The sequence below is a fragment of the Brugia malayi genome (assembly GCF_000002995.4).
Source record: "Brugia malayi strain FR3 genome assembly, contig: Bm_v4_ChrX_scaffold_001, whole genome shotgun sequence".
Classification (NCBI taxonomy): Eukaryota; Metazoa; Nematoda; class Chromadorea; order Rhabditida; family Onchocercidae; genus Brugia; species Brugia malayi.
In genome coordinates this window covers 16,038,706-16,062,125 of record NW_025062479.1, presented here as the reverse complement: position 1 = coordinate 16,062,125, position 23,420 = coordinate 16,038,706, and the positions used below count along the sequence as shown (strand labels likewise).

The window sequence follows — 23,420 nt, the reverse complement described above, 5'->3', positions numbered from 1 at the left end:
ATCATACTTCACTAAGTTAACAGATGCCAAGTCCTACAAACACTCCAGCTAATAAATACCAGTTTGACTAACACTGTACTCAATATTGTGAGTAAACCAATTATAGACATGTAACTGATGCACTTGACAGCGAAAAAGAAATTCGTGCAGTTTTATGAATCACAATAATATGAATCAACATAACGAAATATATCTACTAATTTCATAGTACCATTTTTCCACTGTCTATGATGAAATAAAAATAAAAATTTTTGTTCATCCGAACGTTTCTCATAGTATGAACGAAAAATGGAATGATTTGCAGAAATGACAACAAATAGAAGATTGCTTACGAATTAACATGTTTTTTACTGTTTGTAATTGTAAAAAAGGTTCATTCTGCACGTAACTGATACATAATAAAAGAAACATAAATACCCGCAAAGCATAAGAGGAAGAAAAGGTATTTAGCTCAACAAAAGCAAAAGATCTATCATTGCTCTATTTCACCTTATTCCACCAGTTTTGCAGTACTTCCGCCAGTTGATCACCTCTGTATGCATACGTAAATATCGTTTCAACTACTGATGAAATAAATAACAAACTCTCGCCTGTAAATAATACTTTCACAAAATGCAAATCGTTTGTTGAATAGTGGTAACTTCAAAAACTCTCTTCATATGGTCTTGTTAACAATAGTGACACTGTGTAACTCTAAGTTTCCAGTCCTACACCACAGAATTTTGGAATAATTCATGCGGGATGAATTCTTACTAATAGGTTTCCATCTCAAAAACCCAATCGAAACATCACTTTTCAAACTTTAAGTAAATTATCATTTACTTCAAGAAACACATATAACCAGTGCTTACCAACAACAAACATCAATAAATCAGCAATCATCAAACCAAATATCCTCAGTAAAAGCCACATATTCTTCAGAACATTACTTACAGCATCCGCAGCATACGCATTGTAAAAAGTCATGAAACTGTCGTACTATAAGAAAGTAGCATTTGAAAATATTCGAAACACTTAAGTTTTCAATAAAATGGATAAAACTCATTTTTTGGGAAAACTTCCGAAAGTTGCACTGCAGGAAGAGTTCTTAGCAGGATTTATTATGAAATAAATCTTTTTATATTATGAATCTTCGAATTCTTGTTCGGCTTACCGAACATGCAGTTTTTTCTATTGCTTTCTGAGAAATATCAGAAAGTTAAGTGCTAAATAGGATAAACAATTATTCCTACAAGATTTTGTACCAAAACAGGTATAGATGCAACCGTACTCAAAACATTCGGTAAACTATCTTATGCTTAACGGAAATCTACCCTTCATGACAGCGTCATGGCTTTCCTGAGCATATAAATAAAATATCTGAAAAATATTAGAAGGAATTATATGAATTAATTCAGGTTACCAAAATTTCGAAAAAAAAAAACATTTGAATGGGAACATGCCTTGTATACTGCGTAGCCTTGCACCAATAATCCCACTGAGACCAATTTCATATAAAGTACAAAATAAGAATCTTTAACAAAAGCTACTAAATCAGCCTTTTGTTCGAATTCCTGCCAAGCTACACCAGCAGCATCAATATAGTATTTCAACAACGATGTGATTGAAAGGAAGAAATTACCAGAAATCGTTAGTGGAAACTGGAAACCGATTAAGCTTAAAGTTCTACAACGCCAAATAATTTTTTTTTAATTTCCCTACATCATGTAAATAATAAATGTCTTCCAGTTTTGGTAATTTAATAAAATTAAATAATTTTAGGGAAGTTAGAAACACAGATAAGGTAAAAATGACAAATTTGCACAGTTAAATTTATATTTAAGAAAGCATAAAATTTAAACCAACTGAATGTTCTGTTAGTAGTGTTTGTAGATCTTCGCAGAACGGTCTTGATAACAAGGACCAGCTCTGTGGTTCACTAAAACAATTGGTCACTACCATAACAACAGCAAATACAGACACAGCTAATGTGAAGAGGAATGAAACAGTTAAAATTCTCCACCAAAACGACATCACTGAAATAGAAAATGTTTACCGCACTAATTTATATCTAACCCTTACTACTTCCAAATAAATTCCATGAATTTAATAGCACCATTTTATCCAACACTCAATCAACAAATTATTTCTCATTAGCAATTTCACGATAGAAAGTTATGCATTTTGATTGTTGTGTTAGCTCGTATTAGTTATGAAGTAAACAGTATTGCAATCACAGCTAACAAAATGCGACATTAAATCACACCTTTAACCAGCAAATACTTCAGCTTCTGTCATAATTTTAAACGAGAGAAGTCTACAACAAGCAAACTGCAAAGAAAAGAACTTGTCGGTTTGCATATAATTGGAAAAGAAAAAGGACTGGCCATTACTCGAGTTGCGTTTTTCGTTTCTTTTTGTTTCATAAGATACTTTTTCGTCCTTCTTTGGTATCGTCTGAGGTACTAGAATTAAGCACATGTTAGAAATGGGGACTATTGTTTAATGAGAAATGAATATTTATATTCTGACACATAATGATGCAATTAGCTAGGTTTTTCTTTGAAACTTTCAAAGACCGATAGAATCGGTAGAATGTTCAACAGACAAGTCATTATAAAAAGCAAAATTTCATAAAATAAGAATACGAATATTATATTCAAAATGTAATGTGATGATTTGAATATACAGTGAAATTACCACTTTGCTGTGCATGTACCATAATTGGTTCCAAATGTTCAATGACCAGATCTCGGTGCTTGTTTTTCTTTTTTTTTGTTTTTTCTTTTTGAACAGTTAACACATGATTGCCTACATCGCTGTCTTCGAATTCTAAAAGAAATTAAATCAGACACCGTTTTTCAATTTCAATTACGATAACTTACTTTAATTTCAAAGATTTTATTCCTTTTAGTCATCGATTCTCATAGCAATATGACTACCAAAAAATTTTTGCACTCTGAAAAACCGCAATACGCTACATTACTTCTCATCAACATAATCTTAAAACGATTCAATTATAAATCATTTCAAAACTGTAGACCTAATTTATACATCCATATCAGTAATAACAATGCTAATATTTAAAGAACAGAAACATAAATACGTCTTTTGGAAGATTTCTGTTTTTCAAGAAGTCGTTGTTGTTTGACGGACCGATCACGCATGAGTCGTACAACATTCAAAGCAGCCGTTTTGCAACCTTTTTCATTCAAACACTCGCCCGCTGCTTGTGAAAGTTCTAATTCCAAAGGATTGCCTTTCAGATCTAACCATTTTAGTGAAGCCAGTTCACCGAAAGATAAAGGGAGTTCCTGAAATACTATAGATTGTTTTGCCAATATGAATGACCTCAATTCTTCTTTTATTTATACTTGGAATTATGGAATGCAAACTAAACAAATGTCTAATGTAAACTTTTAAAGCAAAGCTATCATTGAAATTCATAGCCTGTATCAAAAACAGTCAAATTTTTTTTGTTAAGAAAAAAGTTCGCAAAAAGTAAAAGACATATTGAATATTACTTAACCTCAACTTCGTTTTTATAAAGGTCAAGATGAACTAGGTTGATTAGTTTGCCAAATTCTTCTGGCAAATGGACGATATGGTTGTTGCTAAGATCTAACTTGGTAACATGCGTTAATAGGCAGAAATCTGATGGAATCGATGTTATTAAATTGTTCGAAAAGTCGAGATATGTAGCACGCGGAATTTTACTCTGTAATTATAGCGTATACCGTAAAGTATTGAGATAGAAAACAGTCAAATTCCATACACAGTCTGAAACATCGAAAAGTATTTCCTAATTCATTCGTAAAGGACGGTTTATGGGACAAAACAGTATCAAATGTTTAACTATAATAATGAACTTTTTATAAAACCAAAAGCTTACCAAACCTTTTACTGGGATGGATACCAGCTGACGCATACTTAAATCTATGTTATTATCATCCAAAAGTGCTTTCAAATCTTTGAAAGAAAGCTCTACACTCATTTCTTCCTGCAAATTAAAATAAGTTCGCAAAGGTCAAGAGATGAAGTTATTTCTCATAAAAAAATTTTTCTTACTGTCAGTAAAGAGTAAAGAGGTAAATATCAAAGTAAAAAAAAAACAGTAAAAAAAAAATGTGTGCCAGAAATCGTAAGTAGCAGTGAACAACTGGGAACTTATTTCATATATGCGTAAAGCACCTGCAAGTCTATTTATTTGACATAAACAAGAGTGAATTTAACAAGTATCCAGTGGTTAAGTATAACAAACTGACGTGTCTATTGATGAGGAATTTTGAAAATAAATATTCGTCGATAAAATACTCAATCCTAACACTTCTGCTTAACAATCCTCTATATCGATTAAATGAGAATGTCAAGAAAGGATATTATATAGCAATGAGAAGTGCGAAATGTTTGCATGAATTTCAAATTTTCTATTCTAAATTCTTTGGATAAAAAATAATAGACGAAATAATAATAGACGACGTAAATAATAGACGAAAAAAAAGAGAATGAGAAAAAATAGCATAAGATGAAATATAATTTGCTTAATCAAACAACACTTTAATATGATTTGAAATTTAATGTGGCTAAAATGCGATGGAAACGTATCTCTCTCTCTCTCTCTCTCTCTCTCTCATTTCTGTGTTATCTATTTAATACTAAAGGATTTGAGAAAGAGTAGTATGAGATGAAATACAATTATCTTAATCAAATAACAATTTAATATGATTTGAAATTTAAGTATTAGGCAATTAATGTGACAAGACTTTAAAATTTCCAATTCTTTAGAATTCTACACTTTCATTTCTAAATATTCCCACTTATCACTTTTTTTTTCTAATTTCATTTCGAATTGTAATTCATTACTGAGAATAGTGATTTAATTTTACGTGCTGTTGCAGTGATAACAGTAGAAGAGAGTATCTGTGTGATGAAGAGGATGAAAAAAAAATACATGACTGGAGAAAAAGAGGAAATGTCCAACACATCATATATCGACAAATGCGCCATCACTGAACGGAGAAGGGTGCAATGTGTATCTATAAACATCACCATGACAAGTGGAAATGACCAGCATGTATATATCGACAAATACGCTATTGTTGAATAGAGGAGAGTGTAACATATGTATGAACAAGGAATATAATAATATCCCTCTAATTCTGAAAAGTCAGAAGTTACGAAGTACTGGTAAAATGATAAGTAATGAAAAGAGAATATAACGTGAGTTCTTCGAACACGAAAATAATTGTTAAATAATTAAATTACAATGGCTAGACTGAAGAATATTCTAAAATTTAATGCATTAGTTGATAAATTACTGATAAGTAAGTCTATATCTTATGAGTATTGCTAACACATACATTTGGGGAATTCTTTATATGAATTGTTATGATGAATAAATCAAAAACATGTTTTAACATGACTACTTTTCCTAATCAATATCAATAATTTGAGTTCTTAACATCTCTGCAGGCGCTTTGTGATTAGTGACACATAACAACAGAAATGCGTGATAAGACATTTTTTTTTTTTCAGCGACCTTATATGACTAGCTTAACAGGAAGCAAATCCTTTCTGTGATTGATATTGACATATTCTGTTGTCAGTATAATTTACAGTTAAAAAAAAAATGATACAAGAGAGATGGAAGCGCTAAAGACGTTAAATAGATATGGCGAAAAACTATTTATGTGTTTTTTTGTTTAGTAATTTGCGTTGTACAATTATTACAATTGCTAAAAACGCTATGGTAAATAGATGGCGTCTTTGTCACAATTTCTCGACGACATTGTTGACGACATTTGCTTGCGAGATTACCATAAAGGTTAGACTGGAGTAAGCTAATAAATGATGGATTTGATAGAAGAAAAAGTGAATAAAATGAATACTGAGGGATTTTAGTAAGAGATCAATTAATTAATTGATTGATCTTGTTACTGAAAGATTTTCTGTTAGATTTTGTGTGTATTATACTATGTTTTTCCATTAAGTCGTTATTTTGCCAGCATAATCAATGGTTAATTAAGATGAAAAGATATGATACGGCATGTCATCAACAATACGACAAGACGAGTAAGAATGTGAAGAAAAATAATTAATTAACAGTTAACATTAATTATGTATTTATTGTTTAGTAACTTGCGTACAAGTATTACAATTGCTAAAATTGTATTCATACACTGTAACTTCTGTGATGATAGTTCTGTCAGAGTTATGGCAAGCATTAATACGGAACTTTATGACTTTTCAGTCATTTGTGAAATATTCCGTGGTGAAAAGTTTGTGGTTGATTAAATATTGCAGTATACCCATTATAATTTACTTCCAGCCATAATAATATTTCGAACTTAAAAAAAAAATGTGCTGATTCATTTTATGTAAAATATAATGTTAAATAACTTTCCCATTTCTGTACAGATTGATATTTGAATTTGAATTTATCAATTTTCTAAAATTTCGCTCAAAACATCATTGATCGAATTTATCTGCTCGTTCCGCAGGGTGCAATTGTTTCCTGTGTTTGATCTGGTGGAAAGATTGAATCGAAGAATTTCTCAAGCCAACCACATGAAAGACGTGACCAAGATAAAATATTCTGATTCCAGTTGCTTTCATCGATTCCTTGTGCTGTATTCAGTGCCCAGTCCGGTGGAAGCATTGCCAATATTTCTGTTTCTGATATCTCACAGGCAGTTGTTGTCCCTTAAAATTATTTGATAACTTTTTTTTACCAAACTTCAATTCAATTTTTTTGAAGTCATTTTCAATTCACATGTTAATAGATGAGATGTGATAGTTAACATTAAAAGCTATCGTATTCTATTAAGCGACATATTGTATCTTAGCAATCGGATGTTATTGATCAGAACAATTTTGTAACCCTACCGCTATCAATTTGATGAGCAGTAACTGTATCCGAATCATCAGTGAAAAGCGTCGGATGCTGTTCTGCTTGAATAGCAATCGCTAGACATGGAAGATCAAGAACTGTCTGGAAAACAAATTGCATCATTAAAAAGTTATATTATTTCATTAACACTTAATAGTTAGATAGATACAGATCTAAATCAGTTGATATTCTGCGATAAAAAATATATGTGTTTACCTATTTTGTATTTATAGTGATCGCTTAATTTAAAAAACAAAAGAGAAAATTAAAGTTAATTCAAAATTTAAGTAATGTAAAATAATAGAATAAAACTAGAATTTTTCCTGAGAATACTATTCGTTTTTTTCTTTGATTGCTAGGTTAAATATAAAAATTATGAACCGTATTAATCCACTAAGCGCTATCGAATCACTGATTAGCTAGGAAATAATGAGTTAATAATGCTTTTCAACATTCGAGCAAGTTTATTATCCGTCTTAAAATAATTTCTTAAGAACTAGCATAATACGATCGAAATGGAACTTTCATTTCTAGCGTTACCTCAAGAGGTGTGAAACCGGTACTTGTTTTGATTCTTAGTGTTTGTGCAAGTTGCTTACACGATTCTCCGATTTCTACTGGCGTTAAAAACCAGCGACGACACTCAGCCTCTGTTCTTCTATTCACCGGACGACAATAAATTTCTACTGATTGCTTCTGCTTCTGAAATGAGGTGAAATTATAAATTTGAAAAAAAAAGCAATCATTCTCTCTTGAAGCTTTTTTACATATTCATAAATCTTAATATCAAAAGAAATTGTGGGAGGAGCAATATTTTTTAAAATTCGGCAGTAATGTTGGACTTGATAAGACGGTTCGTCTTGCATCCTTGGCTAATACCATACAAACAAATTAGTAATAACAAAAAAAGAATTATTCACATTATAAAAATAATTTGCATTAGCGTATAACTGCATCAAACAGGTACGTAACTAACTAGTAATCCATAAAGTTACCAAATTTAACAACTTTTCTTAGGCAATAACTTAAACTTCCCTAGATAGTATTATATTGAAATTGATAAGATTTAAGCAGGAAAAACTTGAAGTAACATCGGTCATATTGAAATCAGAGATCTTCAAATGGTTTAAGTTAAAGGAAAAAATAGATGAATGTAGCAGAAGGACTAACAGTAGTGAAGAGATAAAAAGCAAGAAGTAAGCAATTGAAAAATCCAATTCCTTTTCAAGTGTAGAAGGAGATGGAATGATACTTACTGATGCTTTATGAGTACCATCAAAACGAAGCGAAACTGATTGGGTACGACCGGATCGAAGAAATCCCTGCGATGGTTCTATTACCAATGCCGCACTATTTGTTCTCAGCTGTAATGAGAGGAAATACTTATAACTAAAATTAGTAATTTCTAACAATTATTACGTTCCTCTTTTTCACTCATTTGTAGATATATGCGATCAAAAAGAAACCAAATAGATTGCGTATGTTTGTTTCAACAATTCTATTTTCATTGAAAAAAAAAAACTTTTCCACACTATACATGAACCACCTATCTTCGTCATGGATGTGAAAGCTGTGATCAATGAACAGCTAAATCTATTAAAATATTAGAAATAAAATATTAAAAATTCAAGTATGCCAACGGAAAATATTAATGGAAGTAATCAATTTCCCATATTACTGAAAAAAGATTCGATTCTTAATGTTACTGCTCTCATTATTCAAATGCTAAAATTTTCTCATGAATAGAAACAAGATTGCAAAAAACAAGATTTTTTCAATCTTAAAATAAAGCGATCAATTTAAATTCTTACAAAAAAAAGCAAATGTTCTACTGAATAATCAATCTTACAAAGAATAATCACTGTAATGCAAAATTATTTCGATGCTTTTTGTTTTGCTTATTTTTTTTAACGTCATCTTTCCATAGAATTTTTATAAAGTTTTGTTCTATTAAATTATGATTCAAAAAATTCTTCAACAATTATAAATTTTAATTTTTTATATTCAAATCATTAATTCCAAATGGACAGAATTTTTATTTTTGCAGAATGAGGAAAGTAATGATACAATGAATGATGATAGGCCAAAAGCTTGTATCGAATGGAAATTTAAAAGCAAAAATGCTCAGAAGCGCTTTGAACCGTTTAGATTATAAATATATTGTAAGAGATATTTCAGTGAAAATTTTGAACTTAAGAAATAGAAATCATTCTACTTTCTTTCCTTTTTTCAATTTGGCTAAATTTTTTCATTTCAAAATTGAAGCATTTAGTTAAATTTTAATTTCGCAATTAACATTTCTTTTAAACGAATAAAGAAAATGAAGAAATGAATTTTTTTTGTAAAATTTTGCTCACTTTTACAGCAAAATCTGTTTTTGTGTTGTTACGAAGCAGTAAACGTCGAATGACTAATTTGTTAATTGCCGGGAAGACAATTTCTCCCGGGTGAGACATCTTCTAAAACATTTCGTCATTGTGGAATCTTGTACAACTTTACTTTTTTAACAGTTTCCACTTAAACATATTTCATTATTAAATCCATTTAATTCATTAGTAACTTTTTTTTTTTAACAAAATAGCTCTAACTTTCCAATATTTTCCAGATCATCAAAAATAAAAAGATTGGTTAAATTAAAGTAGTTATTTTTCAAAGTAATGTCACCTGACCACATGATTTTTGAAGTGATTCAAAGATTGATGAAATAAGCATACCTCACAAATAAAATTACAAAATATCAATGACCTATCCTAACTAATTGTGCATTTTTATACTGTTCTGAAATTACATTATTAGCTTTAGAAATATTCCAGAAGTTTAAGAGGTTTCATTTATATGACAGTTATGAAAATGTCACATTAATTTGTATTTTTGCTATAAAAATTCATTTTTGACCATCTCTGGACAATTTTCTTTCTTTTTTTTTTTTTGAAATAATGACAAAAGTAGGTAATTATTTACTAATTTAGTTTTATTTACTTCAACTAATGTTCAATTCTGAAAAGCTACAGTTGTAAATATACACTAAGTTGTAAATATATGAGAGTTATTCCTTGCCTATTGTCATCTATATTAAATCTAGAGATTTATGCAAAATTATTTAATAGTACTTAATTTGGATTTATAACAAAGAAATGGCATCTTTGATTTTCTTTATTGAGTATTACTATGGAATGCTTCCATTTCTCATTTCTTTTTAAAATGACTAATTGATTTGTTAAATGTTAACTTTCTTTCACAATGAAATAATTTATAGAGAAGACATGTAATATCTTGAAGAGGTACCGTTAAAAAAAACTGAAAAATTCATATAGATTTTGAAAAAATGCAACTTTTGAAACAATCATTATAGAACAATGATGAAAAAAGAAGAAAAAATAACATTCGCAGAACATCTCAGTATGTTATTCATAGAGTTAATTCCTCAATGCATTGTTTTACAGAAATAATATTAGTAAAAATAGTAGAATAGTTATGACTCAATAATGCTAATTATGTTTTGTGCACCTGCACTGGGCCATACGTGGTAAATAAGACATTGTCCGTCTGGCGGTGGCGCAATAGAATGTTGTTAGATGTTTGATCGGGAAACGTAGAAACCATCTTCAGAATGCTCTTTTCTTGTGTGGTGATAGCATGTCTGACGTGAAACTATTGGAATTGATTCTCACAAATAAGTGCCATTACACTTGAATTGAAGTTTTAATTCAGAATAAAACTTAGTTCTTATTTCTTTGATGCCATTTGCTATAATAAATTGATACGAATAACATTTATAATTGCACAACAAAATTGAAATAAAATTTAAAATATTTTGAACTTAACTTTCAGTGTCGATGGCCTCTTCATATCAGATTTTCCGGCACATGCACCAAAGTAACAAACTCTCAATAGCAATAATTAACGGTTAGTTTGTTCAAAAAAAGGAAAAAAAAATCAAAATTAAATGTTATTTGCTTGATCAAAAAAGGAAAGGCAACCCATTCTTCTGCATTTGTGCGAATTTCATGCAGATTACATTCAATAAATTAAAATGAGAACTTTAGAAGTGAATTGAAAGAAAATGTTAACTTACATATCACCTAATTTCTGTAATCGACAGTCTAAAAGTATAGCATGCATAATTGAGAAGAAAACATAAATTTGAAAATAAACCATAATGATTGCATTTAGCTACATGTTCGCAAAAGGTAAATTAAAGTAATGATGCATCGACGTGAAAGAAATGTAAACAGCAATGAATGCATAGGAGCGTCAAGATTTACCTTTTTTTTAAAAAATTTGATTTGGTCATTTTAAAATAGTTCAATCTATTCTAGAAAAAGAAACAAAGTTACGAGAAAAATAATGATGCTGAAATTCTTCTTAGTTTTTGATCTCAATTGATGATTGTTTATCGAATTAGAAAAAAGCAAGACTTTGCGGAAAACTTGAAGAAAATACGCAGATGTACCTCTCAGTTAATCTAGCCTATAGGCACAAATTAGCTAATGAAGTGTTGCGTTTGAAAAGAAAAATTTTGATGCTGGAATAGACATAAACTATACACTCGGCGATATGCTATTTATGATAACCACTTAATTCCAATTAATTATAATTGGTCGGTCATAACAGGTAAAATTTTCTCTCACGTTTTCTACTAGAATACTATGGTAATGGGTGAGATTTATGTCTGTCTGGTCTCAAACAGCTCACAAAGATTTTTTAGTAAACAAAGCCCTCTCACCAATGTCAGTTTCTTACACAGTATTCAGTCAAATTACCATAAATAACTCTGAATCAAAGTGCTCAATGAATCTGTTTCAAGAAAACTGGCTGATAAATAAGAGAAAATCAGTGTATATATATACTGGTGATTTTGGAGAAATTATGAGCATTTGGATTTTTCAGGTGATCTATGACTTAGATTTACTTTACAAAATTCATTACCACTAGCCACTCGAATCTAATGCTTGATATTTGATTACCACAACTGTTTCTTAAAATTGATATTGAAACCACTGAAATTGTTTTCTGACTTTATTCAATTTAAAAAAAAAAAAAAAAAAAAAGAACACAACACATCAATCATTGTATCATTGCTTTAAAATGCACTTTCACATCTTTTATATATATTAACTGATCTATAAACTGTTGATTCATCACTAAAGGCTTGAATAATCCGACAAGGAAAAGAATACAGCATTGAAACATAGTTTTTAATCTCTCAAAATACAATTTTATTAGAAAATCACGAATACCCACATTCCAGCACCATACCTGAAAACATCAACAAAGCTACTCATCTCAGTCTTCCAATAAAATTAAGAATATTTTATATTATAAATTATCTTCTAATTGTCTGACAAACCAATTCGTATCCTACCATCATCATAGAAGGAACATTATGTAAGAAACTAGAACATAATATCATTGTAAAAGGAATGAAATGATCTCTCGGATGGCTAAATAAAATAAACAAAAAGCAACTATTAGAATGTAACGGCAATAAAACATCGAATGTAGCGAATAAAAGCATTTAGAGCAAACATTTCAACCGGATTTAAAAATTTGAAAAAATCGACCATTAAGAGGAGATACAAACAATTTTAAAGATGAACAATTGATATGAAATTTCAATTGAATACATCAAATTTATATGCTGCTACGATGACTAAAGTCAGTTTCTACTTAACAACTAAAGATGTATGAAATCAAAATATTCATCAAAAATCAACAAGTTGCATAAAGTCTTTTATAAATTACAGGACTAGCAGTACGATACCATCCATACCGCTTCATAAGTAATTCTAATGAAACGATCCCATCAGGAAACGAAAAATAATATACAGACTCTACAAGAACAACACAAATAATAATAATATTATTACATCAACTGTATCTTATAAAGACGAAGATTTGAAGATGAATTCAGAAATGTGGTGTAAGGACATCAATTAAAGCACAATAATAACAGTGTAATAAAGCTACAAAATGTTATTTGGGAAAGTAATGAGTTGAAACTTGGCAAATAAAACTATCGGCAAAACAATTTTAGTTGTTTTTCGCTTCCGAAAAACCACTGTGTGTACAAAGTTTAATTTTCAAAGGTTCATCAAAAAAGAATTATATCGCACAGTGCTACAATAAAATGCAGAAGTATGAATCCAATTAAATGGTGCTATGAAACTAGAAAGATATATAAAGATATGATTCTCTATTAACAAGGTAAACATACGGAATTATCTGCATTACTGAACTCATTCTAAATATTTTTCATTTTTCTTGCACTAATTTTCGCCAAATAGCAGCAAAAACGATCATTTTTTGCTACGACTAAAAAAATTCTACTACTAGGAAAGCAAAAAACCAAAATAACCTATTTACAGTATACCAAAGCCATTTTCAGAAACGGCGTGAGTTGTTTGATTAGTACTATTAGTAGTAACACCGACGTTCTGCACTCTATCAGCGCAACTACTGGCAGATGATACTGAAACACTGGTGTTCAAACTACGCCAAGATGGAATGTGTATAATATCACTACCTCGGTATTTCTCCAATTCCTCTATTTTGCCAGTATCCTGAAAAATTATATTCCCATTCCAGAATATTACAAAGGATATTAAAAACAACTTTAAGTAACATGCAGCATTTCAAAACATAGTCTGTAATTCTTAGTCATGATTCAGTCCCTTATATTTTTTATTATTATGAAGAAACAAAATCGATGCTGCTTGCCTTCTGGAAAAAATATTACCTTCTCGAGACGCTGCGCAATCTTTACCAATTTCAATCGATCCAGGTAAGATGGCCGCATGTGTGTCTTGGATTTCTTCACTAACTTTACTGCACCATTCTCAAACGCACTAGCCCTTTTAATTGCGATCAAATGCGGGTTTTCCAAATTACAGCCTAGTTTCACAAGAAGCTTTTTCAACTTCTCAATTAAATTCTGAAAGTTTCTTTCCAACAAAATTCAATGGATTTTTGAAAAAAATAAACTTTTTCACAACGAATCGTCATTGCTCCTCCATTTCTTCAAGGAAACCTTCTCGCTTAAAATCAAAAGTAGTAGTTATATAGTATCATCAAATGTAAAGCATTCTCCATTTATATTCCAGAATACTTTTTTTTTTCGTCCATAAAAAACAGGCGAAAAACCAATCGCACAATATTACAAGTTAAACAAATAATAAACTTTACAGGGTTTTAATATCCATACGAACTGAAGACTTTATATAAATTTCATTTTGTAATATAAAGAATTAAATTTCTCACTTGCCGTAGTTGATTAGTTTCTTGCAGCCCTTCACAACGAATCTTCATAGCTCGAAGAAGCGCTTCCATATCTTCAAGGAAACCTTCCCGCTTATCATATTTCCTTTTTAAATATTCATTCCGTCTTCGCAACTCATCTACTTTGCTTTCGGCATGCTGCAATTCAGATGCTCTTACTGTACCTGAAAAACAAATATTAATGAAATCCAATCAATGGGATAATATCTTAGGTACATCAAATTTTAAGAAAAAAGCAACACTCCTTACATTCATTAGTATTTTCGACAAGGCGACACTCCAATTTGACAATATCAAGTTCCCGTTCGCTCAACAATTGTTTCACTTTCTCTTTTTCTCTATATAGTTCACGCAAACGTTCATTCATCTGGTCTTCAAATTTCTTGGCTTCTTGTAGCTCTCCTTTTATACACTCCAAATAGCAAGAAAGTAAGACTAACAGAAATCAATTTTTATAACTTCAGTTAAAGCAATCGTTTAATCTAAAGAATCATAAAATCAAATAAAATAAACTGAATACAAATTTCAAGAAATTATCGATGTGAACAATGCGTAGCCGCGGCAATGTTATCATATACTTTGTTCCATGTGTGAGGAAACAAATAAATATATTAAAAGTATCTTCATATTATTTGAAAATCAACCTTGATGACGTTAGCTGCTTGTGAATTCAGATCCGTCTTACGTTTTAACATTACTTCTATGTTGCCCAGAGCAACAGTGAGATCATCTTTTTGTTTGGTTAAATTGTCATTGTCTTCAAGAGTTCGCTTCAAATTTTCATATAATTCAGCAGATTTCTGACTTTCACATCTAAATCTTGCAGTGTTTTGTTTTTGCAAAAGCACTGTTTTTGTAATAATCCATAATGTTTTGTTTCATAATTCCTATTTAAAACAACTGCATTTGTCCAAAAATTAAAAATTTAGAAAAAGCCAAAGATTTGAGCAGTAAATGAAATATTATGTAATTGTATTACTTTATTTTGCGAACAATGTCGGTAGTGCATTTAAAAAAAAAAGAAAAAAGTTGCAAAGCTTCTCAACATGCTCAGCTGTACCGCACCTTGGGGATACAACCATAATAGATACCTGGACTGCAATTTTAAGCTTTCAATATTTGTTTCATATACTGAGCATTTATTCAGGACAGAGCGAAGCTCATCTCGAGCACTACGGAGATCAGAAGTCATCTGAAATTTATCTGATTCCTTTAAATACTCTTTGTATAGAATTCATAATTAGATGATACGAAATTTCTTTAAATTGAAGATGGAGAATATCATAAAGCAACATATTTTTAGATGACTCTGTATAAAGCTAAATTGCATCAAGATAATGCTAATGAGAACCAATTTCTCACAACAAATAAGGGAAATCTGACCTCCACACACAATTTTTCCAGTTTTTCACATTTAACTCTGTTGTCATCCGATGCAGACAGTGTTTTTCGCAGCGCTAAATCCAAATTCGCAAAAAAACGACTCACCTGAAATGAACTATTTTTGAATTTTATAGTTATAAAATGAAAAGACCTGCATCCTCATTGTAGTGGAATAGCAATAACGGAAAGCAGTATCGAGGCATCATATGACACATTTTTCGAAAGCTTTCAGCATAGCACTGCCGTTTATGGAAGAGTTAAAAAAAGGTACAAACTGCTTAAAAGATGTTTGAATTTATGTAAAATTTTTATGACTAACAACATGAAACTCTTTCAGCAAATTAACGCATCACCGTTTTGGGAGTGTGGTCACGCTAAAAGATCCCTGCAGTGAATAGTGGGATTATGAGGTAACATGCTAATGATTACAATTTCTTGAAATGCTATTTCTTGAAAGTAACGCACCGCTCCACTGATTTGTTGCACTGATTTATCACCTTCTTGTATATCAGCAAGAAGATGCTCTAATAATTGTTGTATGTTGGGACTAAGTTTGCCGTGAATCTGCAATGAATAGCAACTTGATTAACAAGGATATTTATAAATCAAAATTCTTTCAAAATATAACAAAAACATCAGATAAAATCCAAAAAGGTCTAATAACCTCCGCATTACGAATGGAATCGAGCATTAAAAGTAATATATCTTTTGTTTCACCACTTATTTCTTTCGGGTGCAGTGTATCGGTTACGCTTTCTGATGATGATTCAATGCTTGATCTAGCTTCACATAATGTTAAGCATGAGTCGCTTCCGCTCATTAACTCTGAATGTGATGATTCCGGAAGTGAAGTTAAGCCACAACAATCTGTTGATTTGTTCTCCATAACCTAAAAATAAATACACACAAGAATTTCTTAAATAGCTAACTTCCCAGAGAAAAAAAAAAAAAACGAATAAAAGTTAAACCCTGAAACATGAAAGTCTCAATGAAGTTTTTCTACCCATTTCACATTAAAATAATGCGAAATAAATGTTAAAAGTCTTATACCTTAGTAATAGTGGCATATTGCTTTACCGATGGATCTGACATCATTCGATAAACAAGCGCATTGAGATCTCCATATTTCTAAAGTATTGAACTATGGAAAACCAGTATTAACAAAGTATGAAATGAAGTATCAAATTTCTACAGAATTAGGTATTATTTCAGGACTAAATTTGGACTCAAGAACTAATCCCAAATCCTTACTTCTTTCAGTTCACATAACTGTGAACGTATGACATCAGGTAGCATGTCCCACACAGTAATATCTGTACGATTATTTGCATCGGCCAAACAAGAAGAAACAGCGCTGTTCTGTCCTATAAAAAGCAAAAAAAAGAAAAAAAAATCATTAATTCACAAAAGATCTGATATATACAATTGTCGCTTGGGACAAAAAGAGAAAAGAAATGATGAAAAAAAGGATACCAGGATATGATTCGTACAAAGCGATTCGTGCATGTAAACGTTCTAAACGTTCATCCTTCTCCTCGATTATTTTATTCAGCTGTGCAGTTTCTAACTGGTACTGAACTTCGGCTTGATTCTGAAAATTAATGTCAGTGAATGCTTAGAGGACTTGAAAGCTTCATTTCAAACAAATAAACTACTGATTGTGAAGAGAAGATATGCAGCAGTAATAATAGAACAAACCCGAAAAATATTATATTCTGAATTGACTTCATCCATTTTTGTCTTCAAACGTGAATTTTCATGCTTCAGGTCTGCTTTTTCTTCCATCAAATCTTCCTATATACAAATCGAATCAATAACAGCTTGCTTTAATTAAAATGCCAATATTAACGATCATTCACAAGATGAGATGGATGAGCAATGCTAGCAGGTGTTCTGTGAATGACATAGTAGTTATGTTTTTCCATTCGTCTTTATTTCTTCTTTTTCTTATTCTGGTATCACTCAACTTTTTCTTCTTCATTCAAAATATATTGGAATCAACCAATAAAGTTCTAGAATTATAGTTTGAAAAATTATTGAAGATTATTGAAGATGAGGACACAACTTCAATCGACACCAAACTGTTCATAATATCGATTGTTACCTGACCAGAAATGACACTTTAAGATATCGTACACTTCGAAAAGTTGAAATGTAAGTTCTAGGACACATGAAATTCTTTTTCAAAACTTTCATAATAAATTATGAAACGATAGTTCCAAGTTGAGTGAAATTCGCTAATATCCAATCAAAATTTACCATATGAAGTGTTTTTTTAAAAGTGGTCTTGGAAAAAAAAGCTTACTATCCGCTTCTGCTTCTTATCCATAAGAGTTCGAATGTTGTCGAGTTCCAATTCACGCTTCTCAAGCAATGATGCAAATTCATTGTTTTTCTGCTTTTCACTAGCAATTTGATCCTGTAAAAAATAAAATATTATTAGCTTATATATTTGCATGTTATTCTTTTTCTTCTTTTGTTATGATTAATAATTTATTATTTTACTAAATCAAAAATGAACAATTCAGAAATATTCCATAAATATACCTTTATGAAATGCTTACATTTCAATTCTCAAAAATTAAATCATTTTCGAGAAAAAAATTTATAAACATTTAAAAGTTATATGTTTTATGCATATTCATATATGCAATCATTTGCGGTAGTATTAACAGCATGAATAATGTAATGAAAATAAATCGTGATATAATTGTCAAAGTAATAAACATAATATGAATCAAAATTTACAATGCATCAAAAGACCAGATTTTTTAAAGCCTACAAAGCACAAATAAGAAGGTTAATAACTGACACTGCCTAAATATTTAATTATGCTTTATCGAATGTTTTATCTTGCTGGTTAAAACCAGCTGTGATGCACCGTATTAAATGCTAAAAACCAACCATTAACGTGCCATTTTCCACAACTGCTTCTTTCAGATGTTCACGATCAGACAGTTTTTTCTTTTCAAGAGCCCTATTTTCCTCAATTCCACTTTTCGTTTTTGTTTTTTCCTATAATTAATGTCTAATTTCATTGACGTTTTAGCAGTTTAACAAAATAATACATATTCAATCTGCCTATCTATATACCAGTAATTTTTTGAAAACTTTGACATTTTGAATGAATTATTTCTATCAGAAAATTATTTAAGAACTAGTTTAACGCAAACAGCAGAAGCAAAACATATTTAAAAGGAAACTAACACTTAATTGTGTCCTCAAATAAATAGTTTCATCGCGAAATCTTTTCAAATCATTGTTACTTTTAGTTATTTGTTCATTCAGTTCTTCGATCTGAAAAAGATGCAAAATTGGAAACAGCAATACTTATATCCATACGCTGATCAAGAATTTTCCTTTCTAACATTAGTAAAATAAAAACTGTTTCTCACCAAAAGTTTTCACTACTTAAAAGACTTATTATCATGATAGGTATGGCCCTATGCCGAAATATCAGTTCAATGACATTTCCTAAAATGAATTATATGCATTCATATGTTATTAATAGTGCTTTGATAATTTCCGAGATTATCTCTTAGTAAAATGCTGCAGTTTAGAAGCCATCGCATCAAAAATATTATCACTTTTTAACGGAATTTAGCACATGTCACTGGAGTGTGATAACGTAAATCTAGTCGTTTCCAAAAAAAAAAAAAAAATTCCTGAGCAATAGCTAACTAATGAATTCTTCTTCGTTAATTCATCTAAGCATTCTGTTAATCGTAAATCCATATCACGATATTTTTTTAGTTCATCGGCAAGCTGAGTGTTCTGCAAAGTAAGCTTCCCGTTTTTCTCCTGCCATGCAGCCAATTCTTTTAGACCTTTGTTATCAGCTTCAAGTAATGCCTGCTTTTCATTTGACAGTGCCTTAAAGAAAAACAATTTTCAAAGACAGTTACTATTTCCTATTGGTCTCTAGAATAAACTATATAATATTCATCTAATTGTAAAGTCTGCAAATACGGAGAAATACATCTTTACTCTTACCTCTACTTAATCACTCTATTAAAAATCCCAACCCGAAGTACTGCTATCATCAAAACTGCTCGATACTCACCACGGTTACTAACTTAACGAAAAATCCCATTATCAATCCCTTAACATGAATATCAGCCTAATAGGATGATCAAAAAGCGCAATCCTGAAAATCCAATTTTGAAAAGATATTTAAAACAATTAACATAATTGGTAAGTGCAAGTTGCTCAATCCGTTTTTCGAGACCCAATTTTTCTTTCTGTAAATGTTCGCGTTCATTCTCCCATTTTTTCTTTTCTATTTCCAATTTCTGCTCCAACTCCGTGATTTTCGAGTCTTGTTCTTGTAAATGCTCAAACTTTTTCTCAGTGACAAATAATTGTTTCTCCAAATCAGCAACTTTTCTAGTACTTTCGTCATATAATCTTTTGAATTCGTTGCACTTCTCTTCGCAACTTTTTTTTTCCTTATTTAAGATGTTAATTTCGGCTCGTCTATTTTCTAATTTTTTTTCCAAATCATCCTTCATCTCGTATACTTGTACTATGTTATTTTCAGCGATACTATATTTCTTCATCCAGATTTCAGCATTTTTTTCTCCTTCCTGAAAAAAAAAAAAACAAGTAAACTGATAAAATAATTTTTAGAACACACAAGTTTCAAACCATTAACCCGTCAACTACTATAAAGTATTGTGTTTGACCAAATTTTTTTTTTTTTTGATAATTAGAGCAACAAAGAGCAACTGCAGATCCAACACTACATAACGATGGATTATATGTAATACATAATACAAATACGAAAAACAAAGAGCAACAGCAAAATAAATTGTAGTCTTTTTGAAAGATAGCTTTACGTCTTTTATAATAATAAGTTTCACATATTAAGCAATTCTGCTCTAACATCTTTGAATTACCTAACCATTAAAAGCTTTGAAAAGTACTTTGCCTTACCTTCCCTATTTCCAGCTCAAATTTAAGCTCTGAAATTTTTGCTTGCATTGCAGTATTTTCATCCTGCAACTTTCTCAGTATTTCTACATCAGGCACCTGTAAAATTCTCGTATTGTTTATAAAGTAGGAAGGCGACAAATTATTCCCATTTTAACAAAGTGAAATCTTATTTTAATCACAAATTCATGAAATATAAAGCAACAATTTGAATCATATAGGTTCCTTCTTACTGTGTTAAATATCTATCATTATCATTTTTATGGTAAAGAATAAACGACCTTATCTGCTTCTACATCAATCGAAATATTTTCTAAAAGTGCTAATTTCTGCTCGGCTATTCGTAATTGATGTTGGCATTCCACAAACTTTGATTCATTTTCTTCCGCAACTTCCTGAAACTTATAAAGCATCGTAAGTTTTGAATAATAAACTATATAACAACATGTTTCTAAACAACGAGTCTTAAATCAGAAGGAGTGAAGTATTAATCAGTCAAATAACTACCTTCAGTTTCTCCATTTCTTTGGCCAAAGTTGCAGCATGGTCCTTCGAGACGGAAACCTAAAGCTTCAACACCAAAACTCACAGTTTAGATTTTATCGTTGGTAAAGTCATTATATTCTAAAAATCAACTAGAATCAAAAGAATTTACTACCTTTCATGTTTTGAAAAAATATATAGCATAATGTTTAGAGCTTAGAGCAAATAGGCAGGATATTTACATCATATTTGTGTTGAACATGTGCCACATCCTTACCTGGTCTTGGAAATGATGATTTTCATTTGTAAGCCTTTCGATTAATTGTGACAACCGTTCATTCTCTCTCTCCAACCCAATACATTCCGAATGTTTGTCGCGCAGCATCACAGCCAAATCTGAAAATCTTTTAATAGCCAATTAAATGTATACAATCCAACCCAATACATTTCAAGCAAAACTGTGAATATCGAGAATGCTACCTAATTTAGTGTACTGCTTATCACCGACAAGTCCATTACTCGTTTCACCCTTCGAACAGTCTAAAACAGTTGTCGCGTCGCCATCTCCACATTTTACTTGTGGAACTGTTCGAATTGGTGATATCCCTGGGACGTGATGGGAAATTTGCTGATTTTGTGGTCTGATTGGCGTCGAAGTGTTTGTAGAAACCGACAGTGCCGGATACGATGCTATCAGAATACCAATTCCATTTACACCCTCATTTTCCTGAAACACAATTAAGCACAGCTTAATTATTCAATTTTGTTCATATCATAGTACAGCTTAAAAAATGTCAGAAAGAATGAACATTACCAGTCAAAATGAAAATTTTCGACTACTAAATAATTAGATGGAGGAATCATAAATCCAGCAGTAACCTCTGAACAATTTAGCACATGAACTTTGTTATCCACTTTTTCCGAACAAGAGTCATCACAAATTAAGGGTTAAGTTCTCTGATCAATTTAGTAAGATACACATTTTACGTGAAATAATAAATACAAAACGGATGGAGATATTAAAAAATTAAAATTAGTATGCTCTGAAGGCTTATATGATTTCAAAAAAGAAATCTAACTTGGACAACAGGATTACGATGTGATTCCTCGGCACTCTGAGCATCTCTTGGAGTATGTATTTCCGATCCGATACCATCATCACGATCCTCCATTTGTAATTGCAGAAGTTTTCCAACACCTAACGAAATTATTCAACAAAAGTAGCACTAATAATAGTTATCCTTCATATCAAATGATATTAATAGTGCAGTGACTAACTATTCAATTAAATTAGTGTAAATTAAAAAAGAAAAAGCTGTATAAGGAAAAAGAGTGGAATTGCATCTAATAAGCTAATTCAAATATTACTCAAGCACCACTGCATATCTCCAGAATTTTACTGCTGATCCAAATTGAAATATCTCCAGAATTTTACTGCCTGATCCAAATTGAAAAAAAAAAAAACTAAACAGATTAGTCCCCGCGATAACCATCCAAATTGTCTCCCTCAAAAATATTCAAATGAGAAAGCCGCGAATGAAAATCATTTTCCCAACGACAAATGTGACTACTCGTACGTTCAGTTATGTTGCGTTTACGTTGAAATATTTGAAAAGAATTGTAATTTCATTTGATATGGAAAGATTGTCTGGTGATAATTCGATGGAAAGCGTGATGTTCGAAAATTTATTCACCGGTATTCTCAATTCAAAAATAAACCTTGTCAGAACTGTGATCAAAATTAAGTCCATGCAGTACAGGTGGATATAAATTCTTTAAATGCATCTGATTTTTTAATTAATAGCCCGGAATAATGAACTTTTCACTCACTAATTCTTTATATATAAGAATAAACCAGAGTAGATGGCTCAGAAAATTATAAATCTCAATTTATGTTGATAAAATAGTTTACACGTACAGTCGAAATTACCGGTATCGCTATTATATTTAATATCATTCATATTACACCAAATATGAACTTCTCAATACCAAAAACAATTGGGAGTTAAAATTAAAGCTTGTTTTTTTTTTTGCCAATTCTGCAATTTTTTGCCAATTCTGCAATTTTTAGCCAATTCTGCAACTTTGGTATAGAATTTTGGAAAAAACATTTGGAAGTAATCAGTTGGTTAATTTTACCTGTTCTCACTGATTATATCGTTTCTTTTGTCTTTGTTAATAATTATGTATATATAGAGTGATTTGCCATATTTTCGTGTCATATGCCATATTGTATGAGGGCGTTGTAGACTAGAGAATGTTACTTATGCCTTACTCATTAGCCTTCTCTCTTCATTTCTTTCTTTTTCTGCTGAAAGTAAGGAATTTCTCATAAGTTACCAAACTGATAGATAAGTGACAAACTTCATGTAATGATAGTGCCTTAATTTATTTCTTCTTTTGAAATCCGTTGTCATAACTGGAAGTTTTTTATCTCTGATTTAAATACACTTCTTTTTTCAAAAAAATGTATAGA

General features: G+C 30.7%; 3 protein-coding genes across 3 annotated transcripts; all 3 read right to left on the bottom strand.

The window, feature by feature from the left end:
- Window positions 1-480: 480 nt before the first annotated feature.
- On the bottom strand, window positions 481-3,973 carry Bm4451 (Leucine Rich Repeat family protein; the record flags this gene model as incomplete). Its single annotated transcript, XM_001897009.2, has 9 exons — window positions 481-590; window positions 852-978; window positions 1,452-1,640; window positions 1,846-2,015; window positions 2,373-2,444; window positions 2,680-2,811; window positions 3,086-3,293; window positions 3,509-3,697; window positions 3,872-3,973. The coding sequence occupies 9 exons, from the start codon at window positions 3,971-3,973 to the stop codon at window positions 481-483; spliced, it is 1,299 nt and encodes a 432-aa protein (XP_001897044.2).
- Window positions 3,974-6,460: 2,487 nt separating this feature from the next.
- Window positions 6,461-9,324, bottom strand: Bm8741 (Uncharacterized protein; the record flags this gene model as incomplete). Its single annotated transcript, XM_001897010.1, has 5 exons — window positions 6,461-6,681; window positions 6,865-6,970; window positions 7,409-7,570; window positions 8,125-8,232; window positions 9,226-9,324. 5 exons carry the CDS (start codon window positions 9,322-9,324, stop codon window positions 6,461-6,463), a joined length of 696 nt encoding a protein of 231 aa, XP_001897045.1.
- Window positions 9,325-13,230: 3,906 nt separating this feature from the next.
- Window positions 13,231-22,116, bottom strand: Bm8740 (Uncharacterized protein; the record flags this gene model as incomplete). Its single annotated transcript, XM_043075035.1, has 24 exons — window positions 13,231-13,431; window positions 13,608-13,802; window positions 14,129-14,310; window positions 14,396-14,558; window positions 14,791-14,959; window positions 15,238-15,338; window positions 15,530-15,634; window positions 15,995-16,093; window positions 16,194-16,418; window positions 16,580-16,657; window positions 16,781-16,893; window positions 17,003-17,120; window positions 17,228-17,323; window positions 17,835-17,948; window positions 18,434-18,544; window positions 18,737-18,826; window positions 19,211-19,402; window positions 19,717-20,115; window positions 20,465-20,560; window positions 20,743-20,856; window positions 20,969-21,025; window positions 21,222-21,340; window positions 21,425-21,671; window positions 22,024-22,116. The coding sequence occupies 24 exons, from the start codon at window positions 22,114-22,116 to the stop codon at window positions 13,231-13,233; spliced, it is 3,477 nt and encodes a 1,158-aa protein (XP_042930969.1).
- Between the last annotated feature and the right edge of the window lie 1,304 nt (window positions 22,117-23,420).